At 60.3% G+C, this 19,793-nt stretch overlaps 1 protein-coding gene across 4 annotated transcripts in view; it reads left to right on the forward strand.

Moving 5' to 3' along the window:
* The first annotated feature begins 4,412 nt into the window (after positions 1 to 4,412).
* Positions 4,413 to 19,793, forward strand: part of SH3TC1 (SH3 domain and tetratricopeptide repeats 1) — a 36,748-nt gene continuing 21,367 nt past the window's right edge. The window contains exons 1-7 of one of the 4 annotated variants that reach the window (XM_060013034.1): positions 4,413 to 4,532; positions 10,099 to 10,283; positions 13,812 to 13,883; positions 16,175 to 16,302; positions 17,609 to 17,714; positions 18,467 to 18,613; positions 19,226 to 19,406. In XM_060013034.1, the coding sequence (XP_059869017.1) occupies positions 10,145 to 10,283; positions 13,812 to 13,883; positions 16,175 to 16,302; positions 17,609 to 17,714; positions 18,467 to 18,613; positions 19,226 to 19,406 (773 nt within the window). In that variant the 5' untranslated portion in view covers positions 4,413 to 4,532; positions 10,099 to 10,144. Of the gene's footprint in view, positions 4,533 to 10,098; positions 10,284 to 13,811; positions 13,884 to 16,174; positions 16,303 to 17,608; positions 17,715 to 18,466; positions 18,614 to 19,133; positions 19,411 to 19,793 lie in introns of those variants that run through there. The other 3 variants (XM_060013036.2, XM_060013035.1, XM_060013037.1) reach the window with 3 other exon arrangements.

Below are 19,793 nucleotides of genomic sequence, written 5' to 3' on the forward strand. Positions count from 1 at the left end.
TTGCGGGCTCAGTAGTCGTGGCACACAGGCTCAATAGATGTGACTCGCGGGCTCTAGAGCGCAGCCTCAGTAATTGGGGCGCACAGGATTGGTTGCTCCGCGGCATGTGGGAACTTCCTGGAGGGCTTGAACTCACGTCCCCTGCATTGGCAGGTGGATTCTTAACCACTGCACCAGCAGGGAAGTCCCCTAGAGTACCAGGGAAGTCCCCTAGAGTACCATCTTATCTGGGTCTCATGCCAGTTTTTTTTTATAGAACAGAGACAGGGAGGAAGTAAAGCAAAAAGGCTTTTTTTTTTGCCTGTTTTGCAAAATATCTCCTGGCCTGGCCAGCCTCCGGGAGGGGATGTGTTAATTTCTTTTCTGCAGCCATTCACAGGTGGGCAGGGTCAGAATGTCTTCCTGTGAGGTGAACAAAGGCACTTTGGTTTAACATTCAGGCAGAGGGGCAGGGTTCCCCAAGGCAGGCCATTACCTACGCTTGTAGCTATCGGCAGCATCCTTTTAGTGATTATAGCAACAAAAGCAACAAAAAGCAAAGATTAAAGTAAAAGAAACAGATCCAACATGGAGTCAGATTCTGTTCTTCCCTGTTTCCCTAATGGTGAACCTTTCCACATCCCAATTCCGGGGTGGCAAGGGATGCTTTGTGGTGACTCCTTCCTGCGTCAGTGGCAGGGTGATCCTGAGGGGCTTTTCCATGAATTCCCCATCCCGCCCCGTTCTCTAGAGCAGGACCCATACCCAGGGCCAAATCCCACCCCTGTTTTGCAAATAAGGTTTTCTTGGCACTGGACCAGGCCCAGTCATTTCCTGTCACCTAAGCCTGATTTCAGGCTGTAACTGCAGGGTTCTGGTGGATCCCACATTATGACCTGAAAAGCCAAACCTATTTGTTCTCTGTCCCTTTATGGAAAGCATCTGCTGCCCCTGTTCTAGAATCACCTGTACATCTTGCTTCCACTGTCTGGGCTGTTGCAGAGACCCAGCAGGGAGTCGTCCTGTCCCCCAACCCTAACCCACCCCCTCCCCAGGGCCTCTGCATTCCTGGGATTCACCATTTATGTTTATGGCCTGTTGTAGTTTAACCCTCAGGGCGAGAGGGTGACCTGCCCCCAGAATCTGCAGCCACCAGGAGTGGCTGTGGGATGCTTCAGCAAGCTGCCTACCTGGAGCAGGCCAGGCTCATGTGCTCTTCTGGCTGGCCCTGTCCCCAGGCAGACCTTTACACCTTCTCTCTGCCTAGTCCCTCTTCCTCCAAGAGTCAGCTGAGGCGCTTCCACCTCCAGGAAGCCTTCCTAGATTTCGCCTCCCTCGTCTTCCCCTTCCTTTGGCACTGCACAGGTCATGCTACATCATCCCAGTCTGTTTCCACGTCTGTAACCCCAACTTGTCTGAGCCCCCTTGTGGGTGGGGACTTGAAGTCAGAACTGGGATGATGGAGCCAAGATGGGTGGTGGCAGGGGTAGCTCTGAACCCCAAAGTGCAGAGCAGTCACAAGGCAGAGTGTGGGACCCCCCCAAGAGGCTGGACCACGTGCCAGGGAGGCTGTCCAGAGGATCACAGCTGGGCCTGGGGGTTGGGCTAGGTCACCTTTCCTGGCCCAGGACTGTGCTGATCCAGCCCCTCCCAGCCCCAGAGGACTGAAAATGCTCTAAGATGACATGACAAAATTAGAAATTGCTTTTGTCTTTGTAGGACCACAGTTGTTGCTATTTGCTCCATGAGTTAAAACATAAGCAGAGGATGGAAGGCAGGGCACCCCACAGCCCCTGTCCCCCAGCTCTGGATGGCAGCCCAGGGCCAGCGTCTATGGTCTAGGAATCAGGCGGGAGCCGTCCTGGGAGCTCATTGGGAACCTCCGTCCACAATGGCAGAGCAGAGTCCAGGCGGGCTGAAGGTGGGAGGGGGCCACCTCGGACCCACAGGGATGGTTAAAGAGAAGCTGCAGCTGGGTTGCTGGCGGGTGGCCACAGGATTTCCCACAGGAAGTTCCTGAGAGCTCTTCCTCTGGCCGTGTGTCTCATGCCTTAGAGTGTCAGGGGTCCGCTTTGGCCCTGGGCAGCCCTGGTGTCAGCCTGGGGACTGTGTGACCTGATCCGGGGCAGGTCCTGCCTCTCCTAAGCCCGTTTGCTACTCAGTCCAGTGGGATGGTGGTAATACACTGGAATGGCTACAATCCATGCATCCAGCATCTTTTTGGCAAGTGATAACTGGAATTTATTACAACCCTGCAGGGATCAGAGCTGCTGACCTGGGAGGGCACTTAGAGATCTCTAAGCTCAAGTTGACCCTTTAAAAGGGACGAAGTGAGGCCCAGGGGGTGACAGACTCTCTCAGGAGCACCCGAAACCTGGGCTGGGCTGGGGTTGAAACCAGCCTCTTGCACACAGGGCCGTACAGGGCTGCCCTGTGGTGCAACTTCCAGGAGGGACCCCTTATTTGGAAAGGCTCACATTCTTCCTCTGGAAGGCTATTAGGGTGCACTTGTAGAGTTGGGGTACACGCTGTGAAGTTGGGGTACGGTATGCAGAGCTGAAGGATGCTGGGCACAGTGGGGGAGGCTCTTGGAAACCCCCTCGGCCTTGGGCCAAGAATGCAGCTACAGAGACAAACAGGATACGGGGGCTCGGGCCGCAGCGGGGCACAATCGCCAGGAGAGGAAACGCGTCCAGACCCTTTTATGGTTGTGGAGCCCATCTGGGGCCTCTTTCAACACAGTTTCCAGAAAAACAAAGGGAGCAGAAGTGAGCAGCTCATGTTCCGCACAATGTGGGGTTCTGGAGAGGCGGCTGGAGAACTGGGGGGCCCCAATCCACAGACAGAGGCCAGGCTTGGGGAGGCCGCACCTCCCTGGGGCAGAGAGGGAGAGCTGCTGGTGGGAGTGGCTGCCTGGCCCCCTGGGACCCAGGGGGTGGCGTGAAATCCTCCCCCATTACTTGGCCTGTGGTCTTAGGGGACTGTGAAAATGGCCACCTAGAACCTCTGGCTCCTGCCTTGTGGTCGCCGAGCATGTTGGTGGCGTGTGGGGTGTGGCCCAGCTGGGCTGGGGGTGTGGGCAGCCCGAGCTCCGGGCCTGGCCTTTCTGGGGCCCCCGGAGGGAGTGGCTTGCCTGCCCTGGACCTCAGCGGCCAGAGCTGCTCCGAGAGGGGCTCGAGCCCCATGCTGGCCCTCAGTGGGGGCTTCGCTGGTGTGAGCTGGCCACGCGCCCACACGTCTCCAGCTGCCCCCTCACGCCTGGGTTCTGGCCCACTGGGGAGGGGAGGAAGTTTGTGACATTGGGGTGACTGCATTAATGCTGGGAGTTGATCTGAGAAAGGACGGACGGGGTGGGGAGGGGGTCATCCAGAAATATCTCGGCCCTGAGTGGTTCTCACTCTGGGTGACATTGCCCCCAGGAGACAAGTGTCTAGAGATGTGAATGGTTGTCACAGCTGGGGTCGGCTTCAGCTGGTAGAGGCCAGGGATGCTGCTAAAATCCCAGTGTACATGGCAACCCCCTCCCCGTGACAGAGAGCAATCGTCCCAGCAGTGCCGCAGTTAGAAGCCGAGCCCGGGGGCTTCGGTGTCGGTCAGACCTGGTTCTGGGCTCACCTTCTAGTTACCACCGGCCTTGGGCATGCCACATCATGTCCCAGGCCTCAGTTTCCCTGTCTGTAAAATGGGCACATTACCACTGAACTCAGAGACGTTCCTGGTCATGAAGCCAGGCCATGAGTGAAAGTCCAGCCTTTCTCAAGCACAGGACGGAGAAGGTGGCCCTCTGTTCTTGATTCCTGGGTCTGGGCTGGGGCCAGCAACCAGAGCCACACCCCTGCCTCCGTGAGGGCCTGAGAGCACATGGGAGGCTAGGGCCAGGGGCCGACCCGCGTTCAGTTCCTGCTTCTTGTCTGAGACCCAGGAGACCCAGTTCTGGCTTCCCAGGCAGGGCTGAGATCCCCTGCTGTCAAACCCAGGTCGGGCCTGGAGCCCAGCGGAAAGACAAAGAGGGAAGGACAGCAGACGCCCAGCTGTCCCCTGTGTGCGTTCCCATTGACTGGGCCAACGGGCCGGGGCAGCACCGGGGCAGAGGGAAGGAGCTGTGTGTATGCGCATGCACGCACACACGTGTGCACATGTATGTCTTGTGTGTGCACACGTGTGTGTGCACGTGTGTGCGGTAAGTGGAAGAGGAAGAGAGAGCAGAGCTGAGGTTGGCGGGGCAGCTGTCAGACTTCCCCAATCCTGGCAGCTGAGGCGGTGTGGCCTCCACATCTGAGCCTGGGTGCCGGGCCCTGGGCAGGCGGGGCAGGGCCTGGAGCCGGTCCAGGACGGAGCTAATGATCAACCAGCCCTTGGGGGTGGTGCAGCAGCGTGGGGCCTGCCTCTCTCCGGAGGCACGGGTGCAGGGAGGAAGTAGGGCAGGAAGAGGGGACGGTGGCGGCCACTGTGCAGTCAGCTGGGCTGCGGGCGGCGGAGACGGCCTGCGGGGCGAGCCAGCGAGGAGCTGGGAGCGGCCGCCTGGTGCCGCGGTCCTGCAGAGCGGGGCGCAGGTACGGGGCGCTGACGGGCGGGCGAGGACGGCCGAGCAGGCGTCGTCCACGGAGCTGGGTCTTGCCACGGTCGGATCTGAGCCGTCTTGCCTTTCACTTTCTTGGAGACTTTTCTGACCTTTTAGGATCGGGAGGGAGAAGGAGTGGAGTCTGGGGAGGCCCGAAGGCTGTGGGCACTGGTTAGCGGACTCCTGGGCAGAGCTCTGGGAGCACCCCGTGCTGGCCGGCAGCCATGGCCCCAGTGATGATGTCGGGTTTGACAAAGCACAGTCGCTCCCGTGATCTCGCTTGTCCCCCACTTCACGCAGGCAGCCAGCCAGCGCGTCCCGAAGGTCTGGCCAGGACGCAGGAACATCGCCAGCAAGCAGGGTTCCGGGTCTAGGGGGCCTCAAGTGGGCCTCCACCCTGGGTTGACGCCACCTCTGGTAGACACCACGTGTCCCGGCCCGAGTGGCACTGTAGCTGTGACCTGGCCACTCTGAGGTCACCGCCCCTGGGCCTCTTCTCCATCAACAAATGGGATGAGTGACTTGACCAGGGGCCCCAACCGGAAGGTTCTAGGGGAAACCCAGACCCAAGGCTTCAGAGCACCAGGTCCTGCCCTGGGTGTGTGGTCCCAGCACATCACTGAGACCCTCCCCCGGCCTGCAGTGACCCCCGGCCCCCTCCGCCGAGAGCCCCAAGCCCTGTCTGTGGGAGTTTCCTAGAGATGACGGATGGCAAAGCCACACTGGTGGGAGTTAGTGTTGCAGGTCCCTTGGGGCGCAGCCTCCCACGGGGCGGGGGGCTGGGTACGGGGGGCCGTGCGTGGCTGAGCTTGTGGATAGAGGCGCAGCCGTGGAGGGTGAGCTCAGGTTCAGGGTGGGTGTCGAGGGCTGGACTCAGACCCTCCTGGGTTTAGATCCCACCAGAGCCGCCCCGGCCGGGCGGAGTCAGCACAGCTGCTCACGGAGCCGTCATGGCTCCTCTGTGCAATGGGTGCAGCGCTTGCTCCCGCAGGCCGTCATGAGGACTAAGCGGGGACACTCAGCGCTGCGGGGCGGCGGCTCCCGACCATGACAAGGCTTCCTGTATCCGGTGTTGAGCCGGCGTCTGAGGCCTGAGGTCACTTAATCCTCCTCCCAAAACGCCAACTTTACGGCAGAGAAATTCAAGGCGCGGGGGACCCAGGGCGACTACTGTCCTGGGGCTGCCGTAACAGAGGGCCACAAACTGGGGGCTTCTAACCACAGAAGTTAATTCTCCGCCAGTTCCGGAGGCTGGAAGTCTGAAGCCCAGGTGTGGGGGGGGGGGGCTCTGAGGGAGGGTCCTTCAGCTCTTGGCCGCTGCAGGCGACCCTGGGCTCGTGGGGCGCATCGCCCTGGCCTCCGGCTCCATCTTCACACAGCATCCCAGGTGTGTCTGTGTCCCTCCTCTTCTTATAAGGACCCCAGGCATGCAGGGACACCTCGGTCCTGTGTGACCTCATCCTAACCTCACCTGCAAAGACCCTGTTTCCAAATAAGGTCACCTGGGCTTCCCTGGTGGCGCAGTGGTTGAGAGTCCGCCTGCCGATGCAGGGGACACGGGTTAGTGCCCCGGTCCGGGAAGATCCCACCTGCCGCGGAGCGGCTGGGCCCGTGAGCCATGGCCACTGAGCCTGCGCGTACAGAGCCTGTGCTCCGCAACGGGAGAGGCCGCAACAGTGAGAGGTCCGCGTACCGCAAATAAGGTCACCTTCTGAGTTAGCGGTGGACATGACTTTGGGGGTGCACTGGTCACCCCAGTACAGGGGGTGACCAGACAACCCTCAAGAGGTGCTTCTTGGTGAGGTGGACGAGGTCTGCATGGCCCTCGAGGCATTTGCTCAGTACGGGTCCAGAGAAAGCTCTGGCCAGACCTCCCCAAACCATCTCTTCCCTTTGTCCCGCCCGCATTTATTAAACGCAGCTGTAACCCAGGAGCACCAGCCTTTAATCCATTGACCTCCTTGTAGGTGGTGTTTTCATTCTCATTCTCTGGTGGGTAAACTGAGGCATGGGGCGGTGTTCTGGTGCCAAACTCCCGTCCCCTGGGTTTGGGTGCTGGCTGGGACCTGGGGCCTGTTGCTGACGCATCGGGTGGCCCAACAGTGAACAGAGCAAAGGGGCCAGAGGCCACAGGGAAGGACAGTCCCTGAGTCTCCGCAGGGCCGCCCGTGGGGGCTCTGGACACCTGCCAGGCTGCGGGCTGGGCGGCCCCTCCTGCAGTCGGGAGCCGGCAGCCTGTTGGGCTGAGCAAGGCTATTTTAGGACCCAGCAGGGAGGGACCCTCCCAGGGAGACAGAGCCCACTTCCTCACGCGGGCTGTGACCAGGAACCCCACGCTTACGACTGTCCCCGGCAGCCCTGCCTGATGGGCAGGCCCCTCATCAAGACTGGGAAGTCCCCTGAGCCCCGAAGCCTTCTGTTTTCTCAGGAAACCAGCCCTGAGCTGCTGGGGGCAGGCCTGTGGGGCAGGGACACAGGCGCTGATGGGCTGGTCCTGACTCCTGGGCGGAGGCGGGGACAAGAGTCAGACGCCCTGGGTGTGGGTTGTGCAAGATGCCTGGCTGTAGAGAGGGGGGGACGAGGACCCCGGCTGGGGGTTATAGAGACCCCACAAACAGGACCTGTGCAGGACAACGGGTCCAAGTGCCCTACTGAGATGCTTCAGAAGAGCAGAACAGCGGGGATAGCAGCCTGGCCTCCAAGCCGCGTAGCTGCGTGCTTCCCGGTCCCGACACCCACCTGTGATCAGGCCACGGTGCCCTCGATGACAGGTGTGGGGCTCGCCGTTTTCAGAGTAAAGAGAGGAAGGAAACAGACGATGGCTTGGCTGGGGGCTGAGGAGGGCCAGGCAGATGGAGCGGCACCCTGAAAGATGCCAGGAGGTCTTCGTGCGTGACAAGGGCGGGGATGGCCCCCGGGGACCAGGGCACAGGGAGTGCAAGGCACCAGGGCTTGAAATGACATTGGACATTTAACAAAGGTTGCTGGAGAATTCTGCAGCAGTGCTGCGTTCCTGGAACCTGCCGGTCCACGCTGCTTCTTCCTCTGGCAAGGGAGCACCCTCCGGCCTCCTCCCTCCTCCCTGGGGGCGAGGGGCTGCCTAGAAGGGTAGCAGGGTGGGCATGGACAGGGGTGTCTGTGTGGGGGGGGATGTGAGTGTGTGAGAGGGTGTTAATGTGAGAGTATATATATGTGTGTGTGTGTGTGTGTGTGTGTAGGGGGTTGAGTTGCCCCCCGCCTCGGAGCCCAGCCCGGTTTCTCCATCTGTAGAACGGGGTGATGTCCTTTCCCCGCCGGCTGCAGTGCACCTGGCTGAGGCACCTGGCGCATGCAGGTGTTGACAAATACTTGCGTCTGAGGCCCTCTGGGAGCCTGTGGAGACTCGCCACCGCCCTGGGACAGCCTTGGGTCCGTAGTTCTGAAGAAAATACTCCTTGCTGGGTCTGACGGAGGTCCAGCTTCCCTGACCCTGGTGAAAATTCGAGGCAGGGAAGTGAACCCAAGGCTCCACCCCTCGCAGGTCCCACCTCCACTCTCTCCTCTGTCCTTTCTGCACAAATACAGGAACGAAACTTCCAAGGGATAGAACGCAGCCCTTCTCAGGGTTTAAGACGCTCTGGTGGCTCCTCTGTGCGTTCACGGGGCGCTCAGTGCTGTGCCCCCCACAACCCTGCGTGCCCCGTGTCCTCTGCCCCAGCCCCCAGCCCCGAGCCCCCAGCCCCGGGGTGACGCGACAGCTGCCGCCATCCGCCCCCGCATCTGCTGCCCATTCTCTGCTGCAGGAAGCGGGTGGAGCCGGGAGGCCGGCCAGGGGCTCTCGGGGTTGTGCACGCCCAGTGGGTTCTGAGCCCCATGCTCCTCATAGCGTCCTCTGGTCTCTGCTGGGCCCCCTGTTCCCCAGCACCCACCGCAGGACGGGGTGTGGGTCTGGAGGAGGCCACACCTGCTCTCCAGTTTGCAGTTTTGTCCCCAGGAAAGGGGCTCAGAGGTGCGCTCTCCTGTCTCCCTGTGCGTCCCGCTCTGTGCAGAGGGAATTCTTGCCGGCCTGGTCGGGGTTTGGGGTTGAACCCTCCCAGCTCTTCATCAGAGAACAGAGACCTGACAAGAGGAATTTCTCTTGCACTTGCTTCCCGGCCTTGCTGTTGCCCACCTCCGTGTGAGTGAGCGGGGCCATTCCTGTCCCCTCTGTCCCCGAGGTGGAAACTGAGGGGGGCGTAGTTGACTCCCGTCCTTGTGGATGGGGGCAGGGGCTCTGCCTCTGTGCCTCAGCCCCCAGCCCAGGCTGCACACCCGCCCTCCCTGTCACCTGTGCCTGGAAGGGGCTCTGTGTCCTGCTGTGTCCTCTAATTGGTGACCAAACCCCAGACCCTGGCAGCACCGTCTGTCGGGTCGGAAAGGGCCTCACTCCTCTCTGGCCCCAGGAAAGAGTGGTGCATAATGACCGGCTCTCGGGGGGAGGCCCAAGGGCACCCCGGGAGTGGGGAGCGGTCTCTGGTTCCTCCCCGGCCACTTCCTCCTTTCCCTCCCTCTGCCACCTGCTTCTTCCCCTCACGGGGCAACGTGGGACCTGGCCCATTTCCTGCAAAGCTGGACAGGGTGAAGTCCTCTTCCGGTGAGAGAAACGGGGCCCACTGAGGCCCCCAGGACGCGGACTTAGTTATAAGGAGCAGCAGGACCCCCTGGGAATCCGAGGCTGGAGTCACAGCCCAGCTGAGCCCCGTATGCAATGGAGCTGCGTACTCTTCTCTCAGGAGATGCGCTGTCTTTGGGGGAGTCTGTCCCTCCCAGCCCTCGGTGGGTGGGAGATGCAGTGGGCTTATCTCTAAACCACGGTCCCGGGATGTCCCAAGAGGACACCTGCTCTGTTCCCTGTTCCCACACGGCCTTTATTGCTTCCGTGTCGCGCTCGTTGCGGTGCGCGGGCTTCTCGTTGCTGTGGCTTCTCTTGTTGCGGAGCCCGGGCTCTAGGCGCACAGGCTTACACTAGTTGTGGCATGTGGGCTCAGTAGTTGTGGCACACAGGCTTCAGTAGTTGTGGCACACGGGCTTCAGTAGTTGTGGCACATGGGCTTCAGTAGTTGTGGCACACGGGCTTCAGTAGTTGCAGTGCACAGGCTCAGTAGCTGTGGCTCGCGGGCTCTAGAGCGCAGGCTCAGTAGTTGTGGCGCACGGGCTTAGTTGCTCCGCGGCATGTGGGGTCTTCCCGGACCAGGGTTCGAACCTGTGTCCCCTGTATTGGCAGGCGGCTTCTTAACCACTGCGCCACTAGGGGAGCCCTGGTGGGAAGGTTTTGAGCAGCCTCCAGGTGCCAGGATCTGAGCTACCTCCTCAGGGTCTGTTGATGAGTGAGAATGGCCCCTACCCGCCCAGACTGTGCTGTCTGGAGGGGAAGTGGCCGGTGAGCAGAGCTCTGGAAGGATGCTCAAGGGTCCACCAGGCAAAGAGGAGGCGTTCTCTCCTCTTCCCCCAACTCTGGCGGCAGATCTGTGCTGGTGCTGGCCGCCTGTCTTCTTAGAGAGGTCCCCACTGCTGACCCCTGCACTCTCTTCTCTCCACAGAGGCCAGCCCGGCATGCCGGGCCCTTGGCGCTGAGTCCACTGCGTCATGGAGGGCCTGACGAGGAGGGGGCCCGTGGGGCCCCCGGGAGGCAGCGGTGGCCGCGAGGTCCAGAGAGCGGGAGCGAGTGCGTCAGCCGTCTGGGGGCGAGCAGGGCCTGAGGAGGCCAAGGCTACCGTGGGAAGCGGTGAGTGCGGCGTGTGCGTCCACCCTGCCGTCCATTGCACCCAGGATGCCGCTGGACGCCTGCACTGTCAGTGCTTGTGTTGAAGGAGGATATGCCCAGTGAGCATTTACGACAGATGGGGGCCCACCTGGTGCTTCTCCAGGGCGCGGCGGGAGGGGCAGGGGTTGGAACCTCTAGAAATGCAGCTTTGGGTGCCCACAGTTCTGCTTTGTCCTTGGAGGTGAGTCCCGGGGATTCCTCAGGACGGGGCGTCCCTCATTCTTCCAGGAGCGCAAACCAAGGCCCAGGGAGGGGAAGGAAGCAGGGCCTGGGCCAGGCCCCGGGCAGGATTACTTCCTGAACAGCGGAGGATGAGGGGTGTGACCAGGGCAGAGCCGTCTCCCACCCGACCTGCCCATGTGCGCGCGAGAGGGGCTGTGCCGGGAGCAGGGCTGGGCCACGTGACGTGGAAACCCGAGGGGTGGCCTAGGAGATCTCCAGGACCCCTCTCCCTAACTTCTTGGGTCCTGGAGGCGAGGAGGGAAGGGCGGGGGGAAGGCTGAGGTGGGCCCAGGCCCCTCCCCGAGCCCGGGACAGCCTGTCCTCCTGTCCCTCCCTGGGCTTCCCTTCGTCACATCGTCACCTTCAGCCTGGTCACCTGCTTAGTTGCCTCCAGGGCTCAGCACATAGCAGCTGAGCACATATTGGAATGACGAAGGATCGATGCTTTGGGAGGATGGAAACAAAACCTCATACTCGGTGCCTGGCCCAGAGCCTGACGCCGTGCATGCTTGGCGATTAGAGGTATTTTTACACCTTGGCGATTAGCGGAATTTTTACACCTTGGCGATTAGCGGAGATGGGAAAGGTCGGGGTGGCCTCGTGGGTGCTGACTCCTGTAGTCAGACACCTGCCTGGCCTGGGGATCCCACTGGGCCGGGCGCCCTCCAGTGCTCGCCAGCACGCCACAGAGGAGCTGGGTTCCGCCGGATGCCTGGGGGCCAGACCAGCCTCCCGCACGGCAGCCCAGCCCCGGAGGGGCCGTGAGTCCTGGAGCACGGGGATTCCTGCCGTCGGTGCCGCGGCCAAGCCAGAAGCATTCTGACCGTGTTGCCAAGTGTTTCCTGCCCTAGCTGCCCCACAGCGCAGCTGGCATTGGCTGGCATTGGGGTGGACCTGTGAGCCCAGGCAGCGGGGTCTGGGAGCCCCTCCTGTCTTCCTGGGCTCTCTGGCCCCGAGTAGCCAAGTGGCCAGTGGACTCTCACCCCATCCACCCAGAGCCCCTTCCCGTTTCAGCTTCTTTTGCAAATTGACAACAAAAGTCACAAGAAATAATATAAATAATTCCCATGTACCCCACCCAGCTTCCTCAAATGTTGACATTTTACTATGCTTGCCTTCTGTCTTTCTGCATTTACAGGTCTATTTATATTTCAGGACAGTTTAAGAGTAAACTGCAGACACGATGCCCCTTTATCCCCCAGTGCTCTGGCGTGTGTGTTTCCTCAAACCAGGACCTGCTCGTACAGAACCCTCGTGCAATTTTTTCAAACTTCCAACTCTCCTGGTTTAAACAACACCATTATCTAATCTGCAGACGGACCTCACTCCCATCCTGCCATCTGTGCCCGTAATGTCCTTTCCACCAAAGAAAACCCTGGTCAGGCTCTGCGTGCTGTGGCCACGTGCCTGTGGAGCTTTCTAGCCTGGAGGTTGATACTTTGAAGATTCTGGGCCAGTATATTCTGTAGAACGTTTGGGTGCAGCTCAGTTCAAGCGTGGCTGTTTCTTCAGGATTGCAGGCAGGCGCTCTGGGCAGAAACACCGCAGAAGTGTTCGGTTCCCCTCCGTGCGGCCGACCAGGAGACCTCGATGTCCATTTGTCTGGTCCCTGGTGACATCCACGGCTCACGTCCATCCTTGATTAAGGAGATGTTTGACAGCGTACATGTCACTGTCAACGTCACCCTTCTTCCCTTTGTCATGAGTAAGGAGCCCGTGGGAAGATACTTGGGGACTTTGTGACTAGCCGGTTCCTCTGGTCCTAATCAAGGACTAGTTTTATCATCCGTGCAAGGTTCTTGACTGAAATCATAACATTACGATAGTTGCTAAGTGGTGACTTTCTAATGCTGCGTTCTTTTGACATTTGTTAATGGACCTTCCACTGAAGAGAAGAGCTGTCCCCTCTCCCCAGGTATTCATTGATTTATCTGAGCGTGGGTGGGCTCAGAGGTCTTTATTTCATTCTCTGGACTCTATCAGTTGCTGTCATTATTTATTTTGTTGTTCATATTGCCCCCGATTTCGTCTTGTGATGCACCTCCAGCATCCTGTGAGCACATCCTACTTTCTGGGACAAAAAGAGGCTCACACCTCATCTCTGCTCTCCCTGTCGTAGCCCTGGAATCAGCCGTTCCTCAAGGAACCCTGGCTTCTCAGGGGGAGGACGGAGCTTAAAGCCGAGATCTGGGTGCCGTGCCCTTGTTCGGATTTGACAGGCATTTCTGAGCCCCCGCTCTGGGGATGCAGAGCAAGGAAGGGCTGGAAATGGGCTCTGACCACACAGGCTTAGGGCTGGTATAACGTAGGTGGGGAGAGAGCAGAAATGAGCCTATCGTCTTGCACGGTCCAAGGCCAACGTGGCAGCACCGTGCCCACGGCTGAGCGGTACTTCCCCGGGGTGAAGAGGCTGCAGTGAGGTTCAGCACCGTCTCTCGGAACCACAGGTGCTTCCAGATCAGATCCCCTTTGATCTGAAGGCCCTGATTGCTCATCCCATTGTACAGATGAGAACCGAGCAGGGCAGAGACGGGTGTGTGCGTGGAGGGGCCTGGCCGAGATGCAGACTGGGAGCTGGCTTCCCGGCTGGGGGCTGGGGGCAGGGACAACCAGCAGAGGACCGGCCTCACAGGCCAGTCAAAATCAGAATGCAGCCCCATCTGCCACAGACCCCGAGTTCCCCCTGGGCTGTCACCGGTCCTCTGTGGTCAACAGAGTAAAGGCCCCCAAAGAAGTCCACATTCTAGTCCCCAGAACCTGTGCGCACACACACGTTACCTCCGCGGCCAAAGAGACTTTGCAAAGGGGATTAAGGATCGTGAGACGGGAAGATTATCCTGGGGTCAGAGTCACAGAGAGGTTGGAGATGCTGTGCTTTGGGGATGGAGGAGGGGCCTCGAGCGAAGGAATGCGGGCCCCTCTGGAAGCTGGAGAAGCAAGGACACAGATTCTCTCCTGGAGCCTCCAGAAGAAAGGAACCAGCCCTGCCCACACCTTGTTTTGTCCCAGCAAGACCCGTCTCAAACCCCAGAACAGCAAGATAACACTGTTGTTTCCAGAAGCCTCTAGGGTAGGGTAATTAGTAACGGCACAGCAGGAGACTCATAGCCTCCGACCTTGTTGGGCTTTATGACCCTGGAGGAAGGGTGTGAACGGTGGTTTATAGGGGTGTGGACATACCTTTCTTCTGGAAATACCTGGGGGCTGGCGCCTGTAGCTGAGAGTTGCCTGTTCTCACCTTAATCACAGGATCCTGCTCTGTTACAGACGCTGCCGCCCCTGGCGTTTCTCCACCGGCTGCTGGGCCCTCTCCTGGCCAGATGGGCTCCTACCCCACAGGTAGACGTCCTGGGCGCTACGCCACGCGTCGGTGTTAAGTCTGGGCTGGGGACGTGAATGTGGGATCCCTGGGCGTCCCCCCTTCCCTCCGGCCTCACCCATCCCGTGGGCTCCTGGTTCAGGAGCGTCTAACCCAGCCTTCTCTAATGTGGACGCCCTGCTTTAAGGTCACCCTGAATGAGAGGCTTGTTAAACACTGATGCCTGGGTCCTGCTGGGGTCTGGGGTAGGGCCCAGGACTCTGCATTTTTCACTTGGGGACAGGGCTCGCCTGCACGTGCAAAGGGCTTCCCTCGACTCTGTTTGCATCTGCCCACACAAGAGGGGGGCACGGCCCTGGAGGCTGCATGCAGGGGAAGTGAAACCCCAGGAGGGACACCCTGGGGGGGCAGGGGGATGGCAAGGGCCCTCGGGAGAGGCATCGGGGGACTGCTTCCGGGGAGGGGCTCCGAGGACGGAACGGCGGGACTTCCGCAGGGCGCTGATGGGCGGAGGGGGGCAGCAAGAAGCCCCTAACGCCGGAGACCCGACTCCCGAGCCCCAGCTGTGGGGGGCATGGAGACCCCAGCGTCGTCGGCCGCCCACCTTGGCCGTGACAGCCGCCCGTCCTCCGGCTTTTGCTTCGGGTGGGCAGCGCTGCCTGTGGTCACTCGGGATGACCAGGACTGTTGAGCAACAAGGGAGATTATTATGTGATTGACAATTCAACCCCACCCTCTTACGGGAGTAGGAGGGGTCACTTGTTAGAACCGGTTGGGAAATGCTGGGCTGGCTTCCTGCTGGGGGAGGGGCCTGATTCCAGATCCCAGATGTGCTCCTTTGCTCCTGCCCTGGCCCCCAGGAGGGGATGGGGATGTCTGCTCGAGGGTCCCCTAGCTGGAAAATTCCAAGGCAGGTGCAAGGCTTATTCAGAGGGTGTGAGGAATCTCCCTCCCCCTCTCCGCGTCCTGGCCCTCTTCCTCTCTCCCTCTCTCTTCTCCCCTCCCCCTGCCCATCCTCTCCCCTTCACCTCCCCTCTCCAGTTTTGGAACAGCCCATGATCTGAGGATCCCTGCGGCCAGGAGGCCTCTCAGGGGGACGGGGTGTGGGTGGGCAGGGGACATTTGAGCTGGGATCCAATCATAGTGCACCAGCCAGGCCAGGAATTGGTCTGGGAGAGGGTGCTTCAGGTGGAGGACAGGGTGAGTGCAAAGGCCCTGGGGTGGGTTGGGGGGGGAATGCCTCGATGTCTCAGGGCATCAGAGAGGCGGCCACAGGCTGGAAGGGAGGGGGAGGAGAGGTGGGGCTCTGCGGGGCGGGGTGAAGCGCAGGCTGCTCCAGGCTGTGCCTGGAAAGGTGGAAAGGATCCGCATTTTATTCTTCCCGAGGAGAAGCAAAACCACCGGGGCTGCGCTGCCTAATACAGTAGCTACATGTGGCTGTTTATGTTTAAATTGAACTTAAAGAAAATTAAAAATCCAGTTCCTCAATTACACTGTCCACATTTCAAGAGCTCAGGGCCCTATGTGGCTGGTGGCCTCTGTGCAGGACAGTGCAGAGAGCAAACATGTCCATTGCTGCAGAAATTTCTGGGGAACAGCAATGCCCGGAGGGCTGAGAGCCAAGGCGTTCCATAAGCCAGAGCTGGCTGGGAGGGGACCCTCTGGCCCTCTGTGGACCAGAGAACCATCTGGAGGGAGGGCCAGGGCTCAGACACTGCTCAGGAGGCCCTATGGGGCGGGGCCACGGTGAGGGGTGAGCACGGTGCGTTCAGCCTGGTTTTGCAGGTGGGTCAGTGGGCTTCGCTTGTGGACCAGCCAGGGGTGTGTGAGGGAAGGAGGTGTCGTTGGTCTGAGCAGGGTGGGGGAGGCGGTCCTTCTGGAGATGGTAAAGAAAGGAGGACAAGCCAGTTTTGGGTGCGGGGGGCGATGAAGAGTTCTAGGATGCCCGTGGGGTGTCTGCTGGAGTTTGGATGTCCCGTTGGAGCCCAGGCATGGAAGCAGTCGGGGCTGGAGGTCACGGTGACTTGGGACCATTTGCTGAATGCCTGCCCTGTGCTGGCCTGTCCTGGGGCTGTGACACAGTCCGCTTCCTCCCATCTCTGTAAGATGTGGGTAGCACGTAACTCATTTACCACCAAAGAAACTGGGCCTCAGGGGAGAAAAGCACCTGTGCAGAGTTCTCACAGGCAGTGCACGTGGGCTGTGAATCCGGGTCCCCGTGATTGTGGGCGAGGGCCCTCAGGGAGGGGAGAGCACCTCACAGAACTGGCCTGGGCCAGGGAAACTGCCCACCTTCATCTTCCCCTTTCAGACCTGACTTTGCAGCTGCTGGCCGTGCAGAGGAAAAGCGGATTGCCCGACCCCAGCCTGCAGCAGGTCCTGCGGGGCCGGCTCCGTCTTCTGGAGAATGACAGCTGGGAGGTAGCCCGTGCTCTCGGGGTGAGTCTGGCTCCTCGGGGGGCCTGGGCGGGCAGAGGTGCAGGGGATCCACGCTTGTGAATGGGGTCGAGGAGGAGAGGGCAGTGGACGTAGGAGGAGGTCTGTCCATGGTGTCCAGACCTTACCTGATGGTGCCACACTGGGGTGACTTGTCCCCCGTCTGCTCTCCTGGCTGTCTGGCTCCGGGAACAAGGGTCACACAGCCCCAGACACACGTGGGCCACCACTTTCTGAATGCCCCAGTCCCTTTCTCCATGGACGCCCCACGCTGCTAGGAGTTTGAGTCTCTTCATAGGGAGCAAAAAGGACGGCTGTGAGTTGATTTTATTCTCTGCTTGATTTGTTGGTGACGGGCCTCGCACAGACGGACGGTGTGTCAGGAGGTTGGTGGGGGAGGAGGCTGAGCTGGGCGACCTCCCCAGGGCTGAGGGCTGAGAGGCCACAACCTGACCTTGCGCTCAGCCTGGCCTGACCTTGGCCGAGGTCCCTCGGCCTCTGTGAACGCAGCTTCCTCAGCCACATACGGGAGATGCTTAGCTTTATCACGCCACGGAGCTGCCGTGAGGACCTGCGAGCAGCGGGCACGGTGCACCCAGCTCGGTGCTCTGCAGGGGGGCTGCCCCTGTGATGCCCGTCCTGGGTGCCTGCTGGCTCTGGGCTGAATCCCGGCTGTCCCAGGGTCAGACCTCGGAAAGGAACCGGGACCTTATTTCTTAATCCAGATGGAGATGATAATAGTACCCTCTCCCCCTTGGTCAGCGTCAGCTGGTGTCACTTTTAATGCCCCAGCACCACCAGGAGTGTTCATGGGATGGGTGACAGGAGAGGGGATGCTGGACCTGCCACAGAGGGTGCAGGTCCAGGGCATGGAGGCTGTGAGCTCCGGGAAGGAGTGGGGCTTGGTACAGCCCTGGGGAGCCACAGCTGGCTTGAGAAGCAGGAGAGGAGCAGCTTGGTTGTAAAGCTCTGTGCTTGCTGTCCATATCAGGGTCACTTAAAAAAAAATTAACTAATTAATCTGTGCCGGGTCTTAGTTGCGGCGAGCGAGATCTTCATTGCAGCTTGCGGGATCCTTAGTTACAGCATGCACTCTTAGCTGCGGCATGTGGGATCTAGTTCCCTGACCAGGGATCGAACCCGTGCGCCCTGCATTGGGAACGTGGAGTCTTACCCACTGGCCCCCACCAGGGAAGTCCCGCCAGGGTCACTTCTGCAAAACGTTTCTACTGCGTGGCTCCGTCCTCCTGATGGGCAGACGCCCCAAAGCCGCTGGGACTGTTTCTCATTTCTGTTTCTTCCCCGTAAGGAGCTATCGGCCAGGCTGCTGTCCATCCACAGTGACCAGGATCGGATTGTGGTGACGTTTAAGACTTTTGAAGAAATCTGGAAGTTTTCCACCTACCACGCTCTCGGTAAGGCGGTGACCCTCGCAGACCCCGTCATGGGGACGCGTGTCACACACCAAGCGTTTTATGTTACCAGTCGGGGCTTTAGACTAAGTTAGTTCATGATGGCCTCTGCGGACGTCACCTGTTCTCAGTGAGGTTGTGATGGGCGGAGTCGCAGATGCACACGGGTCTGAGCGCAACTCGCCCCCAGGGCAGCTGAGCTCTCATTGGCCGAGCACAGACCAGGAAACCCTGTTTCAACCTCAACCCAAGTGCTTTCTTTCTGAAACATTCCCTGTTCTAAGGGAGACTTTGGCCGTCGAAGTGCGTCTCCTGGGGAAACTTGCTGCCCCACTCCCGCACTCCCTCAGGAACCTGAGGGCTGAGGAAGTGAGAAATTAGACTCACAGTGACCGTTTCTTGTGCCCCTGGAGCAGGGCTGTGCCCACGCCTGCAGCGCACGTGATCTCCTTGATCTCCCGTCCCATCTCATAGAAGAGGAGACCGAGGGTCTTAGAAGAAGTAACTAGACCCCGCCCGAACTTCCCAGGGCACAGGGAGGCAGATGAGTTGTCCACCATCACGGCTGGTCCTCTCGCAGCCCAGATGGTCTGACCTGTGGCCTGCCCAGGTAGTGGACGGTACCACGAGTCCCCAAGGACCGGGTGGTCCATCTCCCTGGGCTTGGTCGGCGCAGGGCTCGGCCAACACCCAGCCATCAGGGCTTCCCTGCCGCCGGCCTGGAGCCCACTGGTAACCAGGGCTGTCTGCTCCAGGCTTCACTCATCACTGCCTGGAAAACCTGCTTGTGGACCAGACCTTCTGGCTGCTTGAGCCTGATGAAGACCAGGAGACGGCCATCCAAGTCCACGTGGATGAGGAGGCCTTGAAGCTGACGCACGAGAGCCTCCTTTTCCAGGAAGGTGAGTGCTGCGCAGGCGATGGTGACCTTGGGTAGCTCCTCGCCGGGCTGGGGACGCCCCGGGGCCGCAGGCAGCCTAAGGGCTCTGGAGGTGCCGGAGACTGAGGGCGCTTGGGGCAAGGAAAAGCCCCCCCAAGAAATGACAGAAAAGGGGTTTGGCCAGCGCCCCCCTAAGCCCGAGTTCCTGACGGAGCTATTGCTCCCAGTACCTCGGTGGCCTCACCGTTGGGCCCCGAGGCCGCAGCAAACAGGCCATTGGCTGCCTGCCCTTCCCCAGCCACAGAGTGGACAAGAGGAGGCCGCTGCGGTCCAAGAAGGAAGGGCCCTTGCGATCACATGTCGAGCCCCTCAGAGCCCAGACAGGGAAACTGAGGCCCAGAGAGCCTGAGGCTGAGCCAGGCTCCCGGGCAAGTCCCGGCGGAGTGGGGACTCCAGCCCAGGTCCAGCCTCCAGGTCTGGGCCCCTGGGGCCTCCAGTGTCTTTCTGTGAATGCAGAAACTGGGGTGGGGGAACCCCTGCAGGTATCCCTGGTGGAGAACAGGTAGTCCCGCCTGCAAACTACAGCTGCACCTGTGTCCAGCCGCCTGAATGACCACCCTCTGCCGCTTTGAAGGGCCTTTCTTTGTGCTGTGTCCTGACCACCATGTGAAAGTGATGAACGGCCTCCAGCCCCTCGGGCAGGCTTCGGGGTTTCCCCGGGCAGAGGCGGCCCTGCCAGTGGACTCTTTGGCCCCCAGCCACAACACATCCTCAGAGGAGCGGACAGCCGCGGAGCCCTTGATTCCGTTCCATCAGTAGGTACCGACCTTTGTTTCTCTGCTTCCTGTGGGTCCAGCGTGTTGTCCGGCCTCCCGGAGACTCCCCCAGGCCCGGGTCCAACCGTAGGCCAAGGCGGGTAGACGGGAACCGGTGTGAGCCCGAGGCAGACCTGGCCACGACCCCTTCTGCTATTTTCAGTGCGTGGCTTCAGCTAAGCCAGTCCAGGTCTCTGGGCCTCGGGGCTGCCACCTGCACAGCAGGACAGCGACACCTCCCAGCAGCGCTGTCCTGGGATGGGATGGCCTGGGAGTGTACGACATGGGGCTCTGGCTTCCTGCTCTAGCTTGTTCTGGAAAGCTGTTGCGGGAGCTACATAGCCTGTGCTCATAGCAAGGGAGCACGCAGGGATGTGTGCAGATAAG

Source organism: Delphinus delphis, chromosome 5 (genome assembly GCF_949987515.2).
Source record: "Delphinus delphis chromosome 5, mDelDel1.2, whole genome shotgun sequence".
Taxonomy (NCBI): domain Eukaryota; kingdom Metazoa; phylum Chordata; class Mammalia; order Artiodactyla; family Delphinidae; genus Delphinus; species Delphinus delphis.